Genomic DNA, 22,919 nt, shown 5'->3' with positions numbered 1-22,919 from the left:
GGAATCACATTGGTTCGTAATGACTGTTCCCTGGATTTTGGTGTTTTAAGTATAAAGTGTACTACCACTAACCATAGCAAGAGCAAAATATTGAATATAAAACCAGGCCTGAGGTCACTTTTATCATATTTTTCATGGGGTTCAGTGTAGCCAAAGTCTCTGGCCTATAGATGCTTATCTCTTTGGAGGTTTTTTTTGGGGGGGCAGTGCTCAAAGTTTACTCTTTCCTTGCTCTCTAACTCAGGAATCACTCCTGGTGGCTTGGGGAACTATATAGAGTGCCCAGGTTGGCCTAGTGCAATGTAAGCACTTCCTACCCGCTGTAGTCTCTCTAGCCCCTGAAGATGCTTATTACATAGTTCTTTAACCTTTGCTGTTTTCTAGTCTCCAGTGCTCTGATTTGCCCCTGCTCAGATTTATTCCTAACACATCTAGGTACCCAAAGCATTTAAAACCATAATATTACCAATGTAAGGATTATATATCATTTGGGGGGGGGCATACTTGGTAGTGCTAAGGCGTTACTCCTGGCTCTGCACTCAGGTGTCATTATTGGCAGTGCTCAGGATCATATCGGATGATGTGGATTAAACCTGGGTTGGGGCCGGAGAGACAGCATGGAGGAGGTAAGGAGTTTGCCTTGCATGCAGAAGGTCAGTGATTCGAATCCCAGCATCCCATATGATTCCCCAAGCCTCCCAGGAGCGATTTCTGAGCGTAGAGCCAGGAGTAACCACTGAGCACTTTCGGGTGTGACCCAAAAACTAAAAAAAACAAAAACAAAAAAACAAACCCTGTGTTGACCACATGCAAGGTAAACCCTACTTGATGTGCTATTGCTCGGCCTCACCTCAGCGATCTACATATTAAATGTCTTTTAAGACATTTAAATGCTCAGGAGCCCTTCCCTGTTAACCACAGATTCAATGCCAAAGGCCTGAGAAGGACCACCAGGAGATTATTGGTTTAGTACCTCTCCAGTAATCAGTAATGCTCAAACCTCAAGGTGTTGGAGGTGGAAACAGTTGTAAGAGAACCCCTGTACTATCTCTCATCCCCTGAGATTTTCTTTGAAACTGAATTAGTACTTAATTACTGCATTGTTAATATTATAATACTTGTTTATCTCCCAAGCCTTTTTAGTGTTTCTTTTTAAAGAAAGCAGTTTCAGGAAAACATACAATTCATACCAGAAGTAACTGTACAGCCTTGAAAAGAGATCTAAGATCTGTTAGATTAAAAAAAGTTGCATGTATATATAAACCCACTTAAAAAAACCAAAACACTAAGTATACAATTGATCCACAAACAACACAGGTATGAACTATATGCTTTCACTTATGTGTGAATTTTCTTATAGACAATGCAAACTTACAGTATTGATAAATCATTTAGAGTTTCATAAATATAGTCATACGTATGTGTATAAAACTTTTTTTTTTTTTTTTTTTGGTTTTTGGGCCACACCCAGCTGTGCTCAGAGGTTACTCCTGGCTATCTGCTCAGAAATAGCTCCTGGCAGGCACGGGGGACCATACGGGACACTGGGATTTGAACCAACCACCTTGGGCCCTGCATGAGCTGCTTGCAAGGCAAACACTGCTGTGCTATCTCTCCGGCCCATAAAACTTTTATAGAAGAAAAAAACAGGACTGAGGCTTGTTCTTTCAAGCTCATGTTCTCCTTTGAACATGTTTCTCTAATTCTCTTAGCTTGCTTGGTTTTGTCCACCCTGTAAAAGCCCATGTTCTCTGTTGAACATATATTCCTCTTTCTCTCCCATCACATTTATTTATTTTAGACAGGACTTACTTCTGGCTCTGCACTTTGGAAGTACTCCTGGCAGTACTTAGTGAACCAGAGAAGGTGCTGGGGATTGAACCCGGGCCTACTAAATGTTAGGCAAGCACCCTACCTGCTGTGCTATCTCTTAGGCCACCACATCGCATCTAAATACATTTATTTCCATGAAAATTATCTTGTTTTGGGGCCTGGAGAGATAGCACAGCAGCATTTGCCTTGCAAGCAGCTGATCCAGGACCAAAGGAGGTTGGTTCGAATCCTGGTGTCCCATATGGTCCCCCATGCCTGCCAGGAGCATGTCTGAGCAGACAGCCAGGAGTAACCCCTGAGCACCGCCGGGTGTGGCCCAAAAACAAACAAACAAAAAAAAACAAAAAGAAAAAAAAAAAAAAGAAAATTATCTTGTTTCACTAAAAGAAAAAAAGACTTATTGCAACTGGAAAGAGAGCTATAAGGAAAGGAAACTTTAAAATATTAATTTTACTGGGCCCGGAGAGATAGCACAGCGGCGTTTGCCTTGCATGTAGCCGATCCAGGACCAAAGGTGGTTGGTTCAAATCCCGGTGTCCCATATGGTCCCCTGTGCCTGCCAGGAGCTATTTCTGAGCAGACAGCCAGGAGTAACCCCTGAGCAACACTGGGTGTGGCCCAAAAACAAAAACAAAAACAAAAATATTAACTTTACTAATTGTACATGGATTCTGTTTTATTTATCTTAATGTTCTTTGGCTGAAAGTTCAAAGTTAAGATATCAGCAAGGGGACTTCTTCTGAGAATTATGTTATGGGTGATTGTCCTTCCACTGTAACTTTACCTTGTCCTCTTTCTTTGCATCTTTATTCTCATAATTAAAAATAAAAAAATTAAAAAATATATTAACTTTACAACTTATCATTGTATTTGAATAACTTACTCTAAATAGAAAGTACTTTTATTAAAGAATATATTTCTAATAAAAATTTAAAGTGGGGCCAGAGAAATAGCACAGTGGTAAGGCGTTTGCCTTAGACACAGAAGGACAGTGGTTCAAATCCCGGCATCCCATATGGTCCCCCATGCCTGCCAGAAGCAATTTCTGAGCAGAGAGCCAGAAGTAACCCATGAGCACTGCCGGGTGTTACCCCCCTCCCCCCAAAAAATTTAAAGTAAGCTGACCTCTAGTAAGCGCTTTTCCCAATGGTTCAACTCAGTGCCCATACCACCTTGATTTTCAAGTTCCATTCCTTCTAGAATTGGACAGTCAAAATGTTTTCTTGCTTCCTCCTAAGAATCAGAAATAAACATATGAACTCTACAAAAACACAAAAATATGATGGCACTTTATCAAATGTAATTTAGTAAAATATTTTGATGTTGTCATCCTTTCTTTGATAGTAAATTAGTATTTCTCTTAAAATTTAGGTCTATATTTAAATATTATGTCTTGAGCTATATATTTCAAAAAATTACAAACTTCTAACATGAGAAAGAGAAAGAAAACCTACTGACAGTTTCTCTGAAAAATTCCAACTAATAATACAAATGTGCCAATGATCAGAAGAAATGATCATAATACAGGAACACTGGTTTAATTTAATGGGTAGCCATTATCAACTTTCTATTGCTTCTGATTGCTTATGATTTAAAATTTATGGCATTACATTTATATAATTATTCTTATTATAGCTATGACATTTAGCTATAAATTCTCAATAATGACAGACAATAATTATGGGAAGTACAAGTGGTTTATGAGACAAGAAGTGAATCATACTTACAACAACACGAGGAGTTACTAGAAGATACACAGTGTGAGGAACCACCTTGTTATCTCGAACATCCCATAATCGCTCTACTTTTCGAACTACTTTATCACTCCACTGATATAATCCTAAACTGCAATTTAAAAAAAATGAGATGATTGTGCACATTTACCACCACGTTAAATATAAAAGTGTTGGAGCTGGAGTGATAGCACAGCACGTAGGGTGTTTGCTTTGCATGCAGCTGACCCAGATTTGATACCCAGCATTTCCTGTCATTACCCCAGGAGTGATCACTGAGCACAGAACCAGGAGTAACTAACTACTGAGTGTGGCCCAAAACAACCAAAAAATTGTAAAAGTATGATATCAATATTGAGCTTACATATTGAATTTACAGGGCCGGAATGATAGCACAGTGATTAGGGCGTTTGCCTTGCATGCGGCTGACACAGATTTGATCCCCAGCATTCCATGGCCCCCTGAGCTTGCCAGGAGTCCTTTCTGAGTAAAGAGCCAGAATAACCTCTGTGTGATGTTGGTGTACCCCAAAAACAAACAAACACACAAATACAAAATGAGTTTACTAATCACTAAATCCATGCAAAGAACTTGAGACCATTTTTTTTTCTTTCTATTTGTAATTTCCTAGAGAGTGAACCTTGGGGTTACACTTGGAATGACCTGTGTTCTACTACTGAGCCATGTCCCCGCTTGGATATCACAGCATTTTCTAGTGTAATCCTTTCACAAATCTTTTCAATAACTGTATGAATTACCATGATTGTTTTTCAAATAAAGAGAGATGAAATAACTTGCTCTAGTTCACATAGGTAACACTATGCTATCAAAAGAATGTCTTAATAAATTTATAGTTAACTTGGGACTGGAGTGATAGCACAGTGGTAGGGTGTTTGCCTTATATGCTATTGACCCAGGAAAGACTTAGATTCGATCCCCGGTGTCCCATATGGTCCCCCAAGCTAGGCGTGATTTCTGAGCTCATAGCCAGGAATAACCCCTGAGCATCACTGGGGTGTGGCCCCAAAACCAAAAACCAACAAAAAAAATTAAAGTTAAATTGATGGTTATATTAAGCAATAGCAAATCCAGAAATATATCCAAGTACAGCAGGTAGGGTGTTTGCCTTGCACATGGCTTACCTGGGTTCAATCCCTATATGGTCCCCCGAGCTTGCCAGTAATAACTAGCAAGGAGTAACACCTGAGCGCTTTTGGATGTGGCCAATAAATAAATAAATAAACAAATAAATAAACAAATAAATAAATAAATAAAAGATATTCTAGAGAGGCCAAAGAGCCAATACAGAGATTAAGGCACTTGTCTTAACATATGGCAGACCCAATTCAATGTCTGGCACTACAATTGGTTCCTAAAGCACTGCCAAGAGTGATCCTTGATAGCAGAAGCTTGAGTAAGCCCTGAGTTTGTGGTCCAAAAAAGAAACAAGCAAAAAATATATATGACATACTAGGGCCAGAAATACCCTTCAAAGGGCTTTCCATGCAAAAGTCCCAGGTTAGATTCCCAGTATTACATAGTTCTTCAAGCCTACCAGAAATAACACCCACTTCTCAAATCAGAAACAATGCCTAAGCAACACCAAAAGTAGTACACCCCAACACCAATAGATAGCATGGAGGTATGGCGTTTGCCTTTCATGCAGAAGGATGGTGGTTCGAATTCTGGCATCCCATATGGTCCCCAGCCTGCCAGTGGCGATTTCTGAGCCTAGAGCCAGGAGTAACCCCTGAGCACTGACAGGTGCGACCCAAACACCAAAAAAAAAAAAAAAAAAAAAAGATATACCATGCAAACCATCCTCATTAAAAAAAAAAAAAACAGTAGGGCCAGAGAGATAGCATGGAGGTAAGGCGGCGTCTGCCTTTCATGCAGAAGGTCATCAGTTCAAATCCAGCTTCCCATATGGTCCCCCGTGCCTGCCAGGAGCAATTTCTGAGCATGGAGCCAGGAGTGTCTCCTGAGCACTGCCAGGTGTGACCCAAAAACCACAAAAAAAAAAAAAAAAGTAGGAATGGGAATGTAGAAATAGTATAGGAATGAGGCACTTAGGCACTTGCTTTGTGTGTTTTCAGTTGAACCGCAGTTCAATCCTCAGCATCTCATACAGTCCCTGTATGTATGGCAGGAATGACTCTGAGTACAGATAGGAGTAAATCTTGAGCATGCTGGTATATATTTAAAAAAAAGACTGGGGACTAGAGAAATAGTACAGCGGTAGGGCGTTTGCCTTGCACAAGCTGACCCAGGACAAACGGTGGTTCGAATTCCAGCTTCCCATATGGTCCCCCGAGCCTGCCAGGAGTGATTTCTGAGCACAAAGCCAGGAATGCCACTGCTGGGTGTGACTCAAAAACTAAAAAAAAAAAAAAAAAAAAAAAAGACTGTAATAGTTAAACCAGTACCAGAGAAAAGACTTATTCTTAAAAAAATTGTTTCAAGAATACTCTATGAGGAACCAGAGCAATAGCACAGCAGGCAGCGGGTAGGGGGTTTGCCTTGCATGAAGCCAACTCAAGTTGAATCCCTGGCATACCACCAAGAGTTATTTCTGAGTGCAGAGCCAGGAGTAACCCTTGGGAGGACAAGTAGATGTGGCCCCAAAACAAAATAAGCAAACAAAAAAAAGAATACTTTATGATAAATGAGTTAATCCTCGAAACTGGAGCCACAGCACAGTGGGTAAAGCATTAGCCTTGCATGTGGCAGACCTGGGTTTGATCCTTCACATTTTATATGGTCCCCTGAGTCTGCCAGAATTAATTTCTGAGCACAGAGACAGAAGTTCTGTAAGCACTGTTTACCTCTGAGTGTACCAGGTATGGCCCAAAAGAAAACAAAGAGATCAAACCTTCCTAAATTTTTAACAATTATAAACACAAATGTACAAGTTTGGGCCTGGAGAGATAGCACAGCGGTGTTTGCCTTGCAAGCAGCCGATCTAGGACCAAAGGTGGTTGGTTCAAATCCCGGTGTCCCATATGGTCCCCCGTGCCTGCCAGGAACTATTTCTGAGCAGACAGCCAGGAGTAACCCCTGAGCACCGCCGGGTGTGACCCAAAAAATTAAAAAAAAAAAAGTTTATCTTACAAAAGAACATTAAAATACACATAGCAAATTTATGTATTTTTTTGAAAATTTATATTTTAAGTGGATTAAAACTATCTGTGAAAATAAAAATTTAAATATTAAGTATTAGAAGAAACTTAGAAGGGACCAGAGAGATTGCTGAAGAGGTTGGGTGTTTATCTTACATGTAGCTGACCCTCGTTTGAGTGAACCTTGAGCACAAAGCCAGGAGTAAGCCTTGAGCATTGCTGAGTGTAGCCCCAAAAACAAACCAAAAAATGATTTTTTATAGGGGCCATGTACCGTGATGCAAAGAAAAAAAATCAACCAGTAGCCTCTATAAATTGATCTTCTTTAAGAAAACAAACAGAGGGGCTGGAGAGATAGCACAGCAGTGTTTGCCTTGCAAGCAGAAGATCCAGGACCTAAGGTGGCTGGTTTGAATCTCAGTGTCCCATATGGTCCCCCATGCCTGCCAGGAGCTATTTCTGAGCAGACAGCCAGGAGTAACCCCTGAGCACCGCCGCGTGTGACCCAAAAACCAAAAAAAAAATAAACAAAAACCAGAAAGTTTCCTCCCAATTTCACTGGTACTACTGCCATGGGAGTAGAAAAAAAATGACAGTATAGCCTACCTTGGAAACACTGCTGTATAGTAACAGTATTACTGTGTGTTGAAAAGGAGTCCCACCTAGGCATGAAAATCCCTTTCTTTTGTACATAGAAGTCACTTAAACTTTCCCCTTCTCAGAGACCTCATTTATAGGGTGAAAGGGTGACATATTCATCTTGTTATAAAATAAAACTTTATTTTCTTCCATTTTCTGTTCTTTTTGTTTGGGGGCCACACCCAGAGTGTTCAGGGTTTACTCCTGGCTATGTGCTCAGGGATCACTCCTGATTGTACTTAGTACACGTGTAAGATGCTATGGACTGAATCCAGGTTGGCTGTATACAAGGCAAGGACCATACTTGTTGTCCTATCTCTCCAGCCTCAGCTGTAAAGTTCTAAGGCTAGTCCAAAATTCACTATTATTTACGGTATTTAACATGCTATGATTCTCAGATTCTGCTATTAGTATTTTCCCAAAAGAGAAGAACAAGAATATAAATGTGAAATACCTATAATTAAAAGGTGGGAGACCATCTGCAAATCTTGATGTTAGAGGATTTCCATCTTTATCCCGGTAGAATGCAAACAGACCAGCAGAAAAACCCTGTAGGAGAAGTTCAAAATAACTTTTTTTCTTCCAAATGTCTTAAGTAAAAATAACAAGTGTGATTATAGACATCATAATATGCTATCAAAAGAGAACTCTAAGAGATATAGAATAGCTTTACTCATCTGTAGGATTTAAGAAAAATAAAAGACAGTATGGTAATAATATCCAGAGACAATAGAGATGAGGTTTGAAAGGGCCAGCCCATGATATGAAGCTTACTACAAAGATTGGTGAGTGAAGTCAGAGAAATAACTGCACCAACAACTATCATGACAATTATAGTGAGTGAGAGAAGTAGAAGGCCTATCTCTAAAACAGGCAGGGGGTGAGGGAAGAGGGAGGTGGGGGGCATTGGTGGGGTGGGAAGGTTGCACTGGTGAAGGGGGTGTACTTTTTTATGACTAAAATCCAACTACAAACATGTCTGTAATCACGGCACTTAAATAAATGTTTTTTTTTTTAAATGGTTCTTCATTTGTTTGTTTTTGGGCCACACCCAGTAATGCTCAGGGGTTACTCCTGGCTATGCGCTCAGAAGTCGCTCCTGGCTTGGGGGACCATATGGGACGCCAAGGGATTGAACCGCGGTCTGTCCTAGGCTAGCGCTGGCAAGGCAGACACCTTACCTCTAGTGCCACTGTGCCGGTCCCGACACTTAAATAAATGATTTAATTTAAAAATAAAAAGAGAACTCTAAAAGCAAATGCCACTGGGTGTGGCATACAAATACAAAGCTGGTGCTTCTGTAAGCAATTCTCACATATAGGAATTGGACAATAAAGTATTCCATATTAATGAATTTTATATTTTCAATTGCTGAGGTATTTTAAGTAAAGGAACAAAAAGGAACAAACATACTTCAGTAGTCAATCAGAATCAGACCACTGTTCCTCAACCTTTCAACCAGAGCCTCTTTCTATTTTGTTTCCTTCCTGAGGCCACCTGTTCTACCATTTGGCCCCCAGTCTTATGCTGGGTTCCCTATTTCCACAATTTTCACCTATATCCCCTTTTTAGTATCCTGAGAGTCCACCATGGCTCCTACTTGAGAAAAACTAACCTAGACAATACTTTTATTTACTTAAGAAATTAGGGCTGAAAGAATAACTCAATAGGGGCCAGAGAGATAGCATGGAGGTAAGGCGTTTGCCTTTCATGCAGGAGGTCATCAGTTCGAATCCCAGCACCCCATATGGTCCCCTGTGCCTGCCAGGAGCAATTTCTGAGCCTGGAGCCAGAAATAACCCCTGAGCACTGCCGGGTGTGACCCAAAAACCACAAAAAAAAAAAAAAAAAAGAATAACTCAATAGGCATCGCATCACATGCATTGCATGCAGGAGGCCCTGAAACTTCGTAGGCCTCCCCGAACTAATTCACCAAACACTGAACCAACAGTAGTCCCTGAGCATTATCAGATATGGTCCAGAAACAAGCAACAGGGGTCACAGAAATAATATAGTAGATAAGGTGATTGCCTTGAAAAGAACTGGCCAGTGTTCTATCCCTGAGCACTGCCAGGAATGATTCTTGAATACTGGTGGGTATAGCACCCCCCAAAAAAAAAAAACCAAAACCAAACAAGGACAAGCAACAACCCAAGACTTAAATTTCTTTTACTTTTATTTATTTTTTGTCTTTTTGGGTCACAACCCGATGGTGCTCAAGAGTTACTTCCTGGCTCTGTGCTCTAGAATCACTCCTGGCAGTCTTGGAGACCTTATAAGATGCTGGGGATTGAACTCAGGTCAGCGGTGTGCAAGACAAGTGCCCTACCCACTGTACTATCCTTTCTCGCCCGGAGGCTTGCATTTTAATATCACAGATAGTGTAAATAAGCACTACTTGAAGTACATCATATACTAAGATTTATAATACAGTACTAAGTCACTTACACATTTTATTTTTTTTTCTTATTTTCTTTTTTTATTTAAAAAATATGGAACTCGGCTGGGTGGGTGGGATGTGGGTGGGGTGCAAATAAAAAAAATATGGAACGCTTCTTGAATTTGCGTGTCATCCTTGCGCAGGGGCCATGCTAATCTTCTCTGTATCGTTCCAATTTTAGTGTATGTGCTGCCGAAGCAAGCACAAATTTTACTTAATATTAAAAATAAAATCTAGGGGGCCAGAGCAATAGTACAGCGGTAGAGCATTTGCCTTGCGCGTGGCTGACCAGGAGGGACCTAGGTTTTTTTTTTGTTTTTTTTTTTTTTTGGTTTTTGGGCCACACCCAGTAACGCTCAGGGGTTACTCCTGGCTATGCGCTCAGAAGTCGCTCCTGGCTCGGGGGACCATATGGGACACCGGGGGATCGAACCGCGGTCCGTCCAAGGCTAGCGCAGGCAAGGCAGGCACCTTACCTCTTGCGCCACCGCCCGGCCCCGGGACCTAGGTTTTAACCCTGGCATCCCATATAGTCTGAGCCACGAAATATTTCTAAATGCATAGCCAGGAGTAACCCGAGTGTCACCGGGTGTGGCTCAAAAATAAAATTAAATTAAGGGGCTAGAGTGAATAGTACAGGTATCACTATACATTATACAGCATCACTACGTACCCCATAACACACACACAAACACCAGAACAGAGCATGTATACCTGGAGCACTGTGCAAGTGTATGCAAATACTACAAGCCACAACCCCCAGTAAATGCAGTAGCAAAACTGGGTGAATCCTGCAGCAAGTATGGGTCCCCTGGCAAACACATGTGTGAGTACCACAACTGAGTATGTCTACAATTCCCAGTCATGGCAACAAAAAGGAGCCACATCCAGTGATGCTTGATGCTCAGAAGTTACTCCTGGCTATACGCTTAGAAATCTCTCCTGGCTTGGGAGACCATATGGGATGCTGGGGATGGGACCGAGGTTCATCCTGGATCCATGCCTGCATGCAAGGCAATGCCCTATCATGCACTACTGCTCTGGCCTAAAATATCTTTTTGACCTGAAAAGTATTTTTAATCCATTGTAACATGTTCTACTATTATCTTGATATGGATGCTGACAGTCATGTGAATTTGCAAAAGCTAAGAAAGAATTTTAGTGGTAGAGTTAAGAAGATTCGTACTTAGGGACTGGAGAGATAGCACAGCTGTAGGGCATTTGCCTTGCAAATGGCCGACCCAGGATCAATGATGGTTCAAATCCCGATATCCCATATGATCCCCAGTGCCTGCCAGAAGTGATTTCTGAGCGCAGAGCCAGGAGTAACTACTGAGCACTGCAGGGTGTGACTCAAAAAAAATAAAATAAAAAAACAGAACAGCCATGAGTTGACTCCCAAGGACACTTACTGGGAGGCCCAAAAGTAAATGAATAAATTATATTTTATTTTATTTATTTTTATTTATTTATTTATTTATTTATTTTTGGTTTTTGGGCCACACCCGGCAGTGCTCAAGGGTTACTCCTGGCTGTCTGCTCAGAAATAGCTCCTATCAGGCACGGGGGACCATATGAACACCAGGATTCGAACCAACCACCTTAGGTCCTGGATCGGCTGCTTGCAAGGCAAACACCACTGTGCTATCTCTCCGGGCCCGAATAAATTATATTTTAAAATATTAATACTAAAAATATATTTTTAAAGTATAGGCATAAGAACACATTGTGGCATATAGAGCCAGGCATATTAGGTTATCAGACTATGCAAACTTGGCTTCTGGAAATTATTTAGACTGTGTACTCTATGCAAGAGGCTCTTCCAAGTAGATCTCAGGGGTCTAGGCAATACTTCACGATACTCAGCCTCATGTTACTTAGACACAGCAGTTCTGGGGCCACCAACACTACTGCAGTGCCAGGAATCAAACCAAATTAAAAAAAAAATAAAAAAGAAGATTCATACTTAGATATTGTGATCGCTTTTATTTTTCTTGGGTTTTGGTTTTGGGCCACACTTGGCAATGCTCATCGGTTACTCCTGGCAGTACTCAGGGAATCATGGGATGTCTGGGATCAAACTCAGGTCAGGCATATGAAAGGCAAGTGCCCTACCACTACTATCACTCTGGTCGCCTCTCCCACTTTTTTAGTTAATGCATCTTACTCAGTCAAAATATTGTTTTTTAATCATTTGTATTGTGACCAAAGTGAATTACCAATCTTTTACAGTAATATTTAAGGTACATAGTGACAGTGAATCAGGGCCATTTCTACCACCAGTATTGTCCTCCCTCCACCCCTATTCCCAGCATGCATCGCATATCTCCTTCATTTGCCCTCAGACTGCTAGTGTAACTGCTCCCCACTGTGTATAGCTTGTTGTAGATTGGTTTTATTTTGGGGCCACACCAAAAACTTGAGGGTTACTCCTGGCTCTGCACTGAGAAATCACGCCTGGCAGGCTGGGAGACCATATGGGATGCTGGGGATTGAACATGGGTCAGCTGTGTACGTAGCAAATGCCCACTCTGCAATGGCTCCAGCCCCCAAAATCATTTTATAAAAACATTTTCAAAAGACAAAAATGTTTGTCAAAAGACATTTTCTTTCTTTTGGGGGATTATGGGGACACACCATGTGGTGCTCGGGGCTTATTTCTAGTTTTTCACTCAAGGATCATTCCTGCAGGGGCACGGGGAGTTGTACCATCACTCTGGCCTGGAACAAACACTTTCTTTTTTTTTTTTCCCCTTTGGTTTTTGGTTTCTTGGGCCACATCTGGTGACGCTCAGGGGTTACTCCTGGCTACGTGCTCAGGAATCACCCCTGGTTTGTGGGACCATATGGGTTGCTAGGGATTGAACCACAGTCCGTCCTAGGTTAGCCCACACAAGGCAAACACCCTACCTCCTGCGACACCGCTCCTGGAACAAACACTTTCTATAGACTTAAGTGATTTGATCTAATTCCCTAAATATGACTATATTTTTGGCCATTTAACGAAAAGATAGAAGTTCTTAATATAAACAAACTTTAGAAAGTCTTAATAGACTGAGTACCTGTATTATTTATTCTTTTTTGGGGGCGGGGGGGACTCCTAACTAGTATCCAGGGATCTAGGGCTCAGATGGTTCAATATTTGAGATTTATAGTGCAGTGCTGCTTAAGGGTTAACATTAGACTGAAGCTGGGGATCAAATTTGTGTGCCTGACTAGGTAAGGATGTACCCACCACTAAACTTTTTCCCTGGCCCTCTGAGAGGACTTTTAGAAATGAGTTGTTGGAGCTGGAGAGATAGCAGAGCTATAGGGCATTTGTCTTGCACACAGCAAATTCAGGATGAATGGTGGTTCGAATCCAACATTGCATATGGTGCCCAGAGCCCAGCAGGGGCAATTTCTGAGTGCATAGCCAGGATTAACCCCAGAGTGCCACTGGGTGTGACACCCCCCCCTCCCCGCAAAAAAACAAAGAGCTCTTATAAGGTTAACTCTTACAGAGTTAAGATTAAAAAACTTTGGAAACATATAAATCTTTACATTCTAGTACACCAATGCTAAAAATTAGAATAATAAAGTAAAATAATAAATATAAAAATTCCGTTAAATGTCTTTAAAAAAGAGGGAAAGAAAAATCAGTTTAGAAGAAAACAAATTTTCTAAATTACTGTTGGTTTTCTTTTCTTTCTAAATGCAGTATCTTGAGGCTGCAGTGATAGTATACACAGTAGGGCTTTTGCCTTGAACAGCCAATCCTGGGTCAATTCCCAGCATCCCAAGAATCATCACAGAGCACAGAGCCAGGAGTGTCTCTTCCCCCTTCCCATTGCTGGATTTTTGTTTACAATTTCCCTCTTCCTTTCCTTTTGCTGCTGTTGTGATGACTGTAGGTAGTGTTCCTGACTGTGGTGCTCACGTGGTTTTGGTTGCAGTGTGCATCAGGAGCTGCACACTGGATTGGGTGCTCAAATACTTAGCTGCAGTGCTTGGCAGGACACACACACACTTTATAGTTAGGGTGCTCTTGCTCATTAGCTGTGGAATTTGAGAGACTGTACTTTTTTTTTTTTTGGGTTTTTAGGTCACACCCGGCGGTGCTCAGAGGTTACTCCTGGCTGTCTGCTCAGAAATAGCTCCTGGCAGGCACAGGGGACCAGATGGGACACCGGGATTCGAACCAACCACCTTTGGTCCTGGATCAGCTGCTTGCAAGGCAAACAGCGCTGTGCTATCTCTCCGGGCCCGAGACTGTACTCTTAACAAGGTGCCAGGGATCACAAAAAGCAGACAGAGCCTTCAGGATAGCACATGATATGTGAGGCAGTGACACAAATCAAATTCGAGGCCTCAGAAATTGGAAGGCAAATGTTGTACCACTGAATCATATTCTCAGGCCCCTTTTCCTCAAAATTCTATTCAATCAATGAATTTTATCTTCTTTTTGGGGGTCACACTCATGATACTCATGGCTTACTCCTGACTATGAGCTCAGGGATCATTCCTGGAGGTGCTTAGGGAACCATATGGAATGCAGGGAACTGAACATGGGTCACCCATGTACATAGCAAAGGCCCTACCCATTATACTACCTTTCCAGCCCTTGGATTTTCTTCTTTAATTATTTAACATAGTATAATTCAACAAGCCACTATCCTAATCACTATTTTTTACTGGCAGAAACCTAGTGAACTAGGTCCTATGAAATATGATTCCAAAAATCCATATTATCTTTAATTTTATACATTAAGATGAAGACACAAAAAGCAGAAATTCCTTATAAAGAAAAAAATAGTACTTAGTAACAGTAAAATTTACCAGGGCATGAATAATCTCGTGTTTTACTGTGGACAGCATCCCAATAAACTCCTGAGGCTGGGTAGAGATCATATTTGGACACAGGTTAGCATATCCTGCTATTGGCCTGTTAAAACAGACATTGAATTTTTTATTATATTACAGAATCATTTAAAAATTTTATTTACTAGTCTATACTTTTCTACTAAGACTGCCCATGGTCAGAAAAAATCTTTGCTAAACAGTAAATATCAATTTTTACCATAACTAATCTTTCACTATCACTAGCTTTAAGGCATACATGTGTTTTTTCATGCAATGATTGATCAACACCATTTCCCACCAAAAAACATATCAGTTAATTATACTTAAATATGAAATTTTAAAATGTGTCAATAGGTACTAATAAGAATCAATCAAATGTCCAAAACCCTCACACCACATATGCAATCTCTGACTTCAACATATCTCTGTATTTACAGGCGCATGAAAAGACAACAAGGTAAAGAGGGAAACAAGATCAACAGTAAGACAATAAGTAAATCACTAAGGTTGCTGAAAGTTGTTAAACCTATTTATCTCCATCCATTTTGTTTCTTTTTAAAATAAAATCTTTAAGCATCATGATTACAAACATGTTTGTAGTTGAGTTTTAGTTATAAAATAGAATACCTTCCTTCACCAATGCAACCTTCCCACCACCAATGTCCTCCATTTCCCTCCACGCCCCTTGCCTATATTCAAGACAGGCATTCTATTTCTCTCACTCACTACCATTGTCATGATAGTTATCAGTGTATTTATTTCTCTAACTGAACTCACCACTCTTTGTGGTAAACTTCATATCATGAGTCCTTACAAACTTCATATTGTGGTCCTTACAGCCCTCATCACTATTGTCTCTGTATATTACTACAATAATGTCTTTTATTTTTCTTAAAGCCCAAAGATGAATGAGACTATTCAATCCATTTCTTACTTTTAATCTGCCCTAACACTGCCTTCTCTTGCATAAAGATTTTTATCTTCCATTTATTTTCCATATTTTCACCTTCCGTTATCTACATGGTGATATATCTTTTCCTGAACTTAAAGTTTCAAATTCCTTGGGCCAAAGAGACAGCATAGTGGGTAAGGCCTTGCATGCTTCTAACCCAGGTTTGATTCACAATATCCAATAGTGGTCCCAGGAGCACTATCAGGAATATTCCTGAGTGTAGCACCAGTGGCTCCCAAACCAAATAAAATTAAGGCTTTTTTGGTTTTTGTTATTTGTTTCTTTGGCTTTTGGGCCACACCCAGTGACGCTCAGGAGTTACCCCTGGCTATGTGCTCAGAAGTCGCTCCTGGCTTGGGGGAACATATGGGACACCAGGGGATCGAACCACGGTCCATCGTAGCAGATGCCTTACGCCCTGCGCCACCGCTCTGGCCCCAGAACATTCTCCTTTGAAGAAAACAAAATCTTTTTCCAGGTATGAGAAGAATGTGTGAATAGTTTCATTCATTCTCATTGAAAGAAAAAATGTTGTTGATATAAAAAATGTTGTTTGTATCAAATACCAAATATTGTTGGTATCAATACCAATGTTGCTGGTATCAAATACCAACGGTGCACCAAATATTAAAGTGCTTTATACAAAAATAATAGTGCATTGATATTAAAACATGCTTCTGGATTATGGGACTCTTGTGTGAGTGATGTTTCCAGAAACCTAGGATACTGGGAATTACTCAAACAAACAAACAAACAGCCAGACTCATGGGGCTGAAGTACACAATGGGTAGTGTTTGCTTTGAACTCAGCCAACCTAGGTTTGATCCCTGGCATCCATATGGTCCCCTGTGCCTGTCAGGAGTAATTTCTGAATGCAGAGCCAGGAGTAATGCCTGAGCGCTGCCAGGTATGCCCCCCCCCCAAAAAAAATCCCTAAACAATGAAACAAAAAGAGTAACCACTGAGTATCAGGTGATGCCTAAAAGCCATTTAAAACACACACACACACACACACACACACACACACACACACACACACACACACACACACATATTTTAGGTCCTTTTAGCAGGTCTAGATCCTGAATCTCAATATGAGATGTCACATTCCTTCCCATTCTTGGCCAAGGAAGCCACACTGATTCTAAAAAATTAAAATGAACCTTATATATTTGGAGCAGGTTCATTTTAAAATAGCTTTTTTATTGTTTTAGGGAAAAAAGGTAGATATTCAAACAACATAGAACTATATAAAGAAAATTAGAAAAGTGAAAATGTCCATTTCACATCCTATTCTAATTCCACTCTCAGACCTAATAACTCATTCATTGGGTGTGCTCTTTATTTTTAGAGCAGCCAGTCACCCTGGTTTGTCCAAAGCTGAGGTGTGTTTCAGGATGTGGGATTTTCAGCATGAGGACAACTAAAGTCCTGAGCAAAGAGGAATGAGAGATGGTCTTAGTTCCTACGGTAAATCTCTGGTTTATTTGCCTCAGTTTTATTGTGAAAGGTGCCACATATATTTCTGAATGTATTCAAGAGAATTGTTTTCTCTATTTGATATATCCAGTAATGCTCTGGACTCTGTATGGCACTCTCCTGCCCTATATTCACTCACTCCCCATAACTTATTCACTCCATACTTCTCTGTAACACATACTGTCATCTGTGAACCTAGCTCACCACAAATTCCATTCAGTTTCCATTCAGTCAAAACAACAGTATGAATCACGGAACCTTCCCACTCAAAGACTCCTGAGGTCATTCTGGACAGACTTCCTCTTCTCTAGGAAAACCTCTGTTGTGTCCTTTTGTATCTATATGTATTTAAAAGTGTTCACTTATCCTTAAAATACTCATTAAATATGGCATTTTATATATTAATTATAAAAACATCCACATATTCTTTTTATTAAACTGAACTTACATATATGTAAGTTCTATATAAATAGAACTTTCTATATAGCACTATATATATATATATCACTATATAGCACTTTCTTCTTCAGTAATAAATAAAGAATTAACTTGACTCTAAAGCTTTCCAACATTTTAAGTTACAGATTTCTAAGTAGGAGTCAAAGAGATAGCACTGTGGGTAAAGCATTTGTCATGCACATGGCAAAGCTGGGTTCGACTGCTGGCATCCCAGAAGGTGACCCAAACTAGCCAGGAATGATCTCTGAGCAGTCAGGAGTAAATTAAGCACTGCTAGCTATGACCCAAAATATATTTTTTTAGAGGCCAGAGCGATAGCACAGCAATAGGGCATTTGCCTTGCATGCAGTCAACCTGGACGGACCTGTGTTCAATCCCTAGCATCTGATATGGTCCCCTGAGCCTGTCAGGGATGATTTCTGAGTGCAGAGCCAGGAGTAACTCTGAGCACCACAGGGTGTGGTCCCCAAAATAAACAAAAAAATGTTTTTTATAAATATTTTGACATCCTTACCACCTTCAGAACAATACCTTCTTAATTTCATTTTCCCCTTTAAATGAATTACACATTTACTATAGTCAAACAACTTCAGACTCCATGTAGACTAAATTTTCAAGTGATGATTTACCTAACTTAAATATATATAAAATGGAGGGCCAGAGCAGTGGTAGGAGCAGTGGTAAGTGCAGTGGTAGTGGCGCAGTGGTAGGGTGTTTGCCTTGCACATGGCTGACCTAGGACGGACAGCAGTTCGATCCCCCCGGCGTCCCATAAGGTCCCCCAAGCCAGGAGTGATTTCTGAGAGCGTAGCCAGGAGTAGCCCCTGAGTGTCAATGGGTATGGCCCCAAAACAAAAACAAAACAAAACATATATACATATGTAGTTTTGTTTTGTATATGTAGATAGATAGATAGATAGATAGATAGATAGATAGATAGATAGATAGATAGATAGATAGATAGATAGATAAAATGAACAATTATTAGATGAAGTTATTAACACCTTACTGGCATTATTGTTTTGGCACAAAAACACTAAATTATTGTTTAACTTTTGTTTGGGTACATTTGGCTATTCAAGTGTATGGGGGTGGGAAGGTTGCTCCTACATGTGCAGAGGGGATATGATACAGGAGACTAAACTAGGTTCTACAGCTTGCAAGGCAAGCGCTGTTAATCTTTGTACTATCTCTCTGGCCCAGAACTACTCAGATTAAAAGTTTAAATTGCTTTCTTAGATCAAAATTCACTTTAAAAGAAAACTCTCCTAACAGTAGTTTTCTCCTTTGGAGTAGATCCTAACATTACCTTAAGGTCCATCACTAGACTTTCCCAGGCCCACTCCCAAAGCTAGGCAAGTATTCTATTTTCTTACAACTAGGAGAAATCTGGCCTGAAAAGTTTGTATTCTAAATATTTAAATGTGAAGAGGAAAAGAAAGAAAAAACAGGGGCCGGGAAGGTGGCGCTAGAGGTAAGGTGTCTGCCTTGCAAGCGCTACCGTAGGATGGACCGTGGTTCGATCCCCCAGCGTCCCATATGGTCCCCCCAAGCCAGAAGCAATTTCTGAGCACATAGCCAGGAGTAACCCCTGAGTGTCAAAAGTGTTTTGGTGTGGCCCAAAAACAAAAACAAAAAAAAAGAAAGTAAAAAAAAAAACAAAAACATTTAAATGTGGTTTAAATGAGGTTTAAGAATCCTACAAGTAGCTCTAGGGAAATAAGTCTTTTTTTTTTTTTTTTTTTTTGGTTTTTGGGCCACACCCGGTAACGCTCAGGGGTTACTCCTGGCTATGTGCTCAGAAGTCGCTCCTGGCTTGGGGGACCATATGGGACGCCGGGGGATCGAACCGCGGTCCGTCTCCTAGGCTAGCGCAGGTAAGGCAGGCACCTTACCTCCAGCGCCACCGCCCGGCCCCGGAAATAAGTCTTAATAAAAACCTTACCTGTCCATTTTTGCTTCCTGCTGACAATAAGCTGCATATGAGATGATGTTTTCATGGTTGCACCGCTCAGTGGCCAGAGCACCAACATAAAGAACAAAGTCTGCGTCCTGGATGCCCTCTTGGTCTTGTGCGCCCACTGCTGGACAGGGCCACTTACCCCCACGGCAGACCCTGCATGGCTGCACCCAGAATGGGGCAGCAGAAAATGAAACCAAAGATTAGTTATGTGAGTGATTCGTATTAGAGGAATCCAGGCTCTAAATACACGTTAGTTAGCTTTCCTTATTATCCCTCAACATTCAATACTCTCCCTCTACTTAGTTTCTATCTTTTATTTATTTATTTATTTATTTATTTATTTATTTATTTATTTATTTATTTTTGGTCTTTGGGTCACACCTGGCAGCACTCAGGAGTTACTCCTGGCTCTATGCTCAGAAATTGCTCCCGGCAGGCTCGGGGGACCATATGGGATGCCGGGATTCAAACCACCGTCCTTCTGCATACAAGGCAAATGCCTTACCTCCATGCTATCTCTCCGGCCCAGAAGAGAATTTTTTTTTTGTTTTTTGGGTCACACCCAGGAGAGCTCAGGGGTTACTCCTGGCTCTACACTCAGAAATCACTCCTGGCAGGCTCAAGGGACCATATGGAATGCCGGGATTCGAACCACCGTCCTTCTGCACGCAAAGCAAACGCCCACCTCCATGCCATCTCTCTGGCCCCCAGGAGCAATTTCTGAGCACAGAGCCAGGAGTAACCCATGAGCGCCGCCAGGTGTAACCCTCCCCCACAAAAAAAAAAAAAAAAAACCCTAAAAAGATGTTCCTGATTGAGGATCTCCAGATAAATTATAAACAAAAAAAATCACTAATTTAAAAACCAATGAGAATAAAATCAATATACAAAATTAGGATTATTTTTCATAGAAGAAAGAGGTCTTTGAACTGTAAATCTGTAATTGCTTGGTGATTCAAAGGACACTAATAGATTAAAAATCTCTAAGATTCCTTTACATTTTTTTTCAGTGAAACAAAAGTTTCACTGAAAGAAATTTAAAGAGATATCAAAGGAGAGATAGAGACAGTGAGAGAGAGAGACAGAGAGAGAATGAGAAAGATACTTAAGAAAGAAGATAGGATAGGGGCTGGAGATACAGTACAGCAGGTAGGGCACTTGCCTTGCCTTCTACCAATTCAGTTCAATCCCAGACATCCCTTACGGTCTCCTGAGCCCCGTAAGGAATAATTCTTAAGCAGAGCCAGGAGTAACCCCTGAGCATTGCTAGGTCTGAACTAAAACCTAAAAAAAGAAAAAGAAAAAGAAAGAAAAGAAAGAAAGATAGGCTTCTCTAGAGTGGAAAACTCTTCACTTAAGTATATCCTAAAGAACACAGATATTGCTAAAAGTAAGCAGGATGTATTACCTGAAGGTGCTCCTCAGGCACTATAACTGGGCCACATTTGGTATGCTCGGCACACTCCCCAGTGCAGTATCTGTGGGGATCATTTTCTTTCCGGAGATACTGGTTTGTTGCACACTGCCTTCAGTTCAGATATTCAACAAATTTTAATTAGAAAAATAAAGTTTCATGGCAATAAGACAAAAATTTAGTAGCTGCTATTTTAGTTTGTTAATGCATACTCTTCCAGTTAGAATTTTGGTACCATGGGAAATCTTACTGAAAAGAGTTTTAAAACGCCCCCCAAAAAATGGAGGGAGAAAGGGGATATGGAAAATGGAGACAACTTCACCACAAAGAAAAAGGTCACCTTGTAATGAAAAATCAAGAAAAGAATTATTACCAACAGATGGTTTTCAATTATTCTTAAATACCTTGTAGTTTGGTCTCTAAGTACAAAAATAGTAACAAGATATTCTTTACGCAAGTTTCAAAATGTGCCAGGTGGGACAGGTAAGGTGAAATATTAAACAGATAAAGAAACCACGAGTTTATTGTGACCTACCTGCTCAGTAAGATGGTGCCAGCTGGTCGACGAACCTGGAATGTCTTCTCTAAGTAAGAAATAGCTTGTGGAAAAAGTTTGTTCTAAGCAAAAGTTGAAAGAAAAAAAAAATCAAAATTATAATCAAAGGAAAAAATTTAAATTACACTAAAACAAGTAAACCCAGGATATTAAGGACTGAGGCAACCTCTTTTTGCTCAAGAAATTTGACATAACCCCAGGTATATAAATATATGTGACAGGTATATGTCAGGGTCAGAGTAGAGCTTGTTTTGCACAAAGCCAACCTGGATTCCATCCCTGGCACCCCATATGATCCCCCAACTTCTCTAAGTATGCTTCCTGAGCACACACCCACATTACATGAACCCCTTAACTGAAGTCATCTGGATCTACAGTTTAAGCAGCTGAGGCCTAAGTTACTTCAAATTTGAAACTGGTTTACATGATTCCCAAATTGAGATAGTTTTAAGAAAATCTCATGCTTTGAACATCTACTTTAATCTCACCAATTTATGTAGTAAATGAAGAGTTAGCTAACTGCCACATGTAGTGGAGCAGTGCAGTTAGGGTAGAGAAGGGACCTTTAGGACAATGATAACTGAACTAATCACTCTGGACAAGAACTTGGTGCTTAATGAAGATAAAGTGTTAAGAGGAGTAAAATGCTTGCCTCAGAGGCAGGCAGTGGGGAGGGAGAGGCAGAAGGGAAACTGGGACATTGGGGGTGGGAAATGTGCAAGGATGAGCTATAGTGTAAGACTGAAACTCAGTCATGAACAACTTAATAACCAAGGTATTTGAATTTTGAATTAAAAAAATATCAAGTAGGCCCGGAGAGATAGCACAGCGGCGTTTGCCTTGCAAGCAGCCGATCCAGGACCAAAGGTGGTTGGTTCGAATCCTGGTGTCCCATATGGTCCCCCGTGCCTGCCAGGAGCTATTTCTGAGCAGACAGCCAGGAGTAACCCCTGAGCACCGCCGGGTGTGACCCAAAAACCAAAAAAAAAAAAAAAAATCAAGTAAAGAAAGGTTAGCTGAATATGTATGTGCCTTGTAATGACTAAAAACACCTGATGAGGTGGCATCTCTATAAAACAATTTTGTCTTTAGCACACTATTGAGTCACTTCATGTTCAGGAGAGTGAGCATAGTACTCTCAAAATTTCTTTTTTTTTTTTTTGTGACTGGAAATATAGCGTAGTGGAGAGGGAGTTTGCATTGCATGCAATAGACCCAAGTTCTATCCCTGGCATCCCATATGGTCCTCCAAGCTTGTCAGGAGTGATTCCTCAGTGGAAAGCCAGAAATAATCCCTGAGTACCACTGGATGTGGTCCAAAAACCAAAAATAAATAAATAAATAAATAAATTATTTTTTCTTTAGGGTTGGAGGCATAGCTAGTTGCAGGCTGTGTAGAAGCCATACTTTATATGCAGAAGGTCCAGTTTAAGGCCTGGACTACATGTTCTATTAAGCACTACCGGAAATGACCCTGGAGCACAGAATTG

At 40.6% G+C, this 22,919-nt stretch overlaps 1 protein-coding gene and 1 non-coding gene across 2 annotated transcripts in view; both read right to left on the bottom strand.

The window, feature by feature from the left end:
• Positions 1 to 22,919, bottom strand: part of LMLN (leishmanolysin like peptidase) — a 53,702-nt gene that overhangs the window by 25,020 nt on the left and 5,763 nt on the right. The window contains exons 4-10 of the mRNA XM_049785892.1: positions 21,409 to 21,491; positions 20,868 to 20,985; positions 19,442 to 19,620; positions 14,583 to 14,688; positions 7,779 to 7,873; positions 3,561 to 3,678; positions 2,959 to 3,066 (exon numbers count right to left, since the gene is read on the bottom strand). Coding sequence (XP_049641849.1) covers positions 2,959 to 3,066; positions 3,561 to 3,678; positions 7,779 to 7,873; positions 14,583 to 14,688; positions 19,442 to 19,620; positions 20,868 to 20,985; positions 21,409 to 21,491 — 807 coding nt within the window. The remainder of the gene's footprint in view (positions 1 to 2,958; positions 3,067 to 3,560; positions 3,679 to 7,778; positions 7,874 to 14,582; positions 14,689 to 19,441; positions 19,621 to 20,867; positions 20,986 to 21,408; positions 21,492 to 22,919) is intronic.
• Positions 9,863 to 9,969, bottom strand: LOC126026573 (U6 spliceosomal RNA). The gene has a single exon (XR_007501796.1). It is a non-coding gene; the product is annotated as a U6 spliceosomal RNA (small nuclear RNA).

The sequence above is a fragment of the Suncus etruscus genome, chromosome 13, assembly GCF_024139225.1.
Source record: "Suncus etruscus isolate mSunEtr1 chromosome 13, mSunEtr1.pri.cur, whole genome shotgun sequence".
Lineage (NCBI taxonomy): Eukaryota > Metazoa > Chordata > Mammalia > Eulipotyphla > Soricidae > Suncus > Suncus etruscus.
The sequence above is the reverse complement of the archived record's forward strand: the minus strand, read 5'-3'. Positions and strand labels throughout refer to the sequence as shown.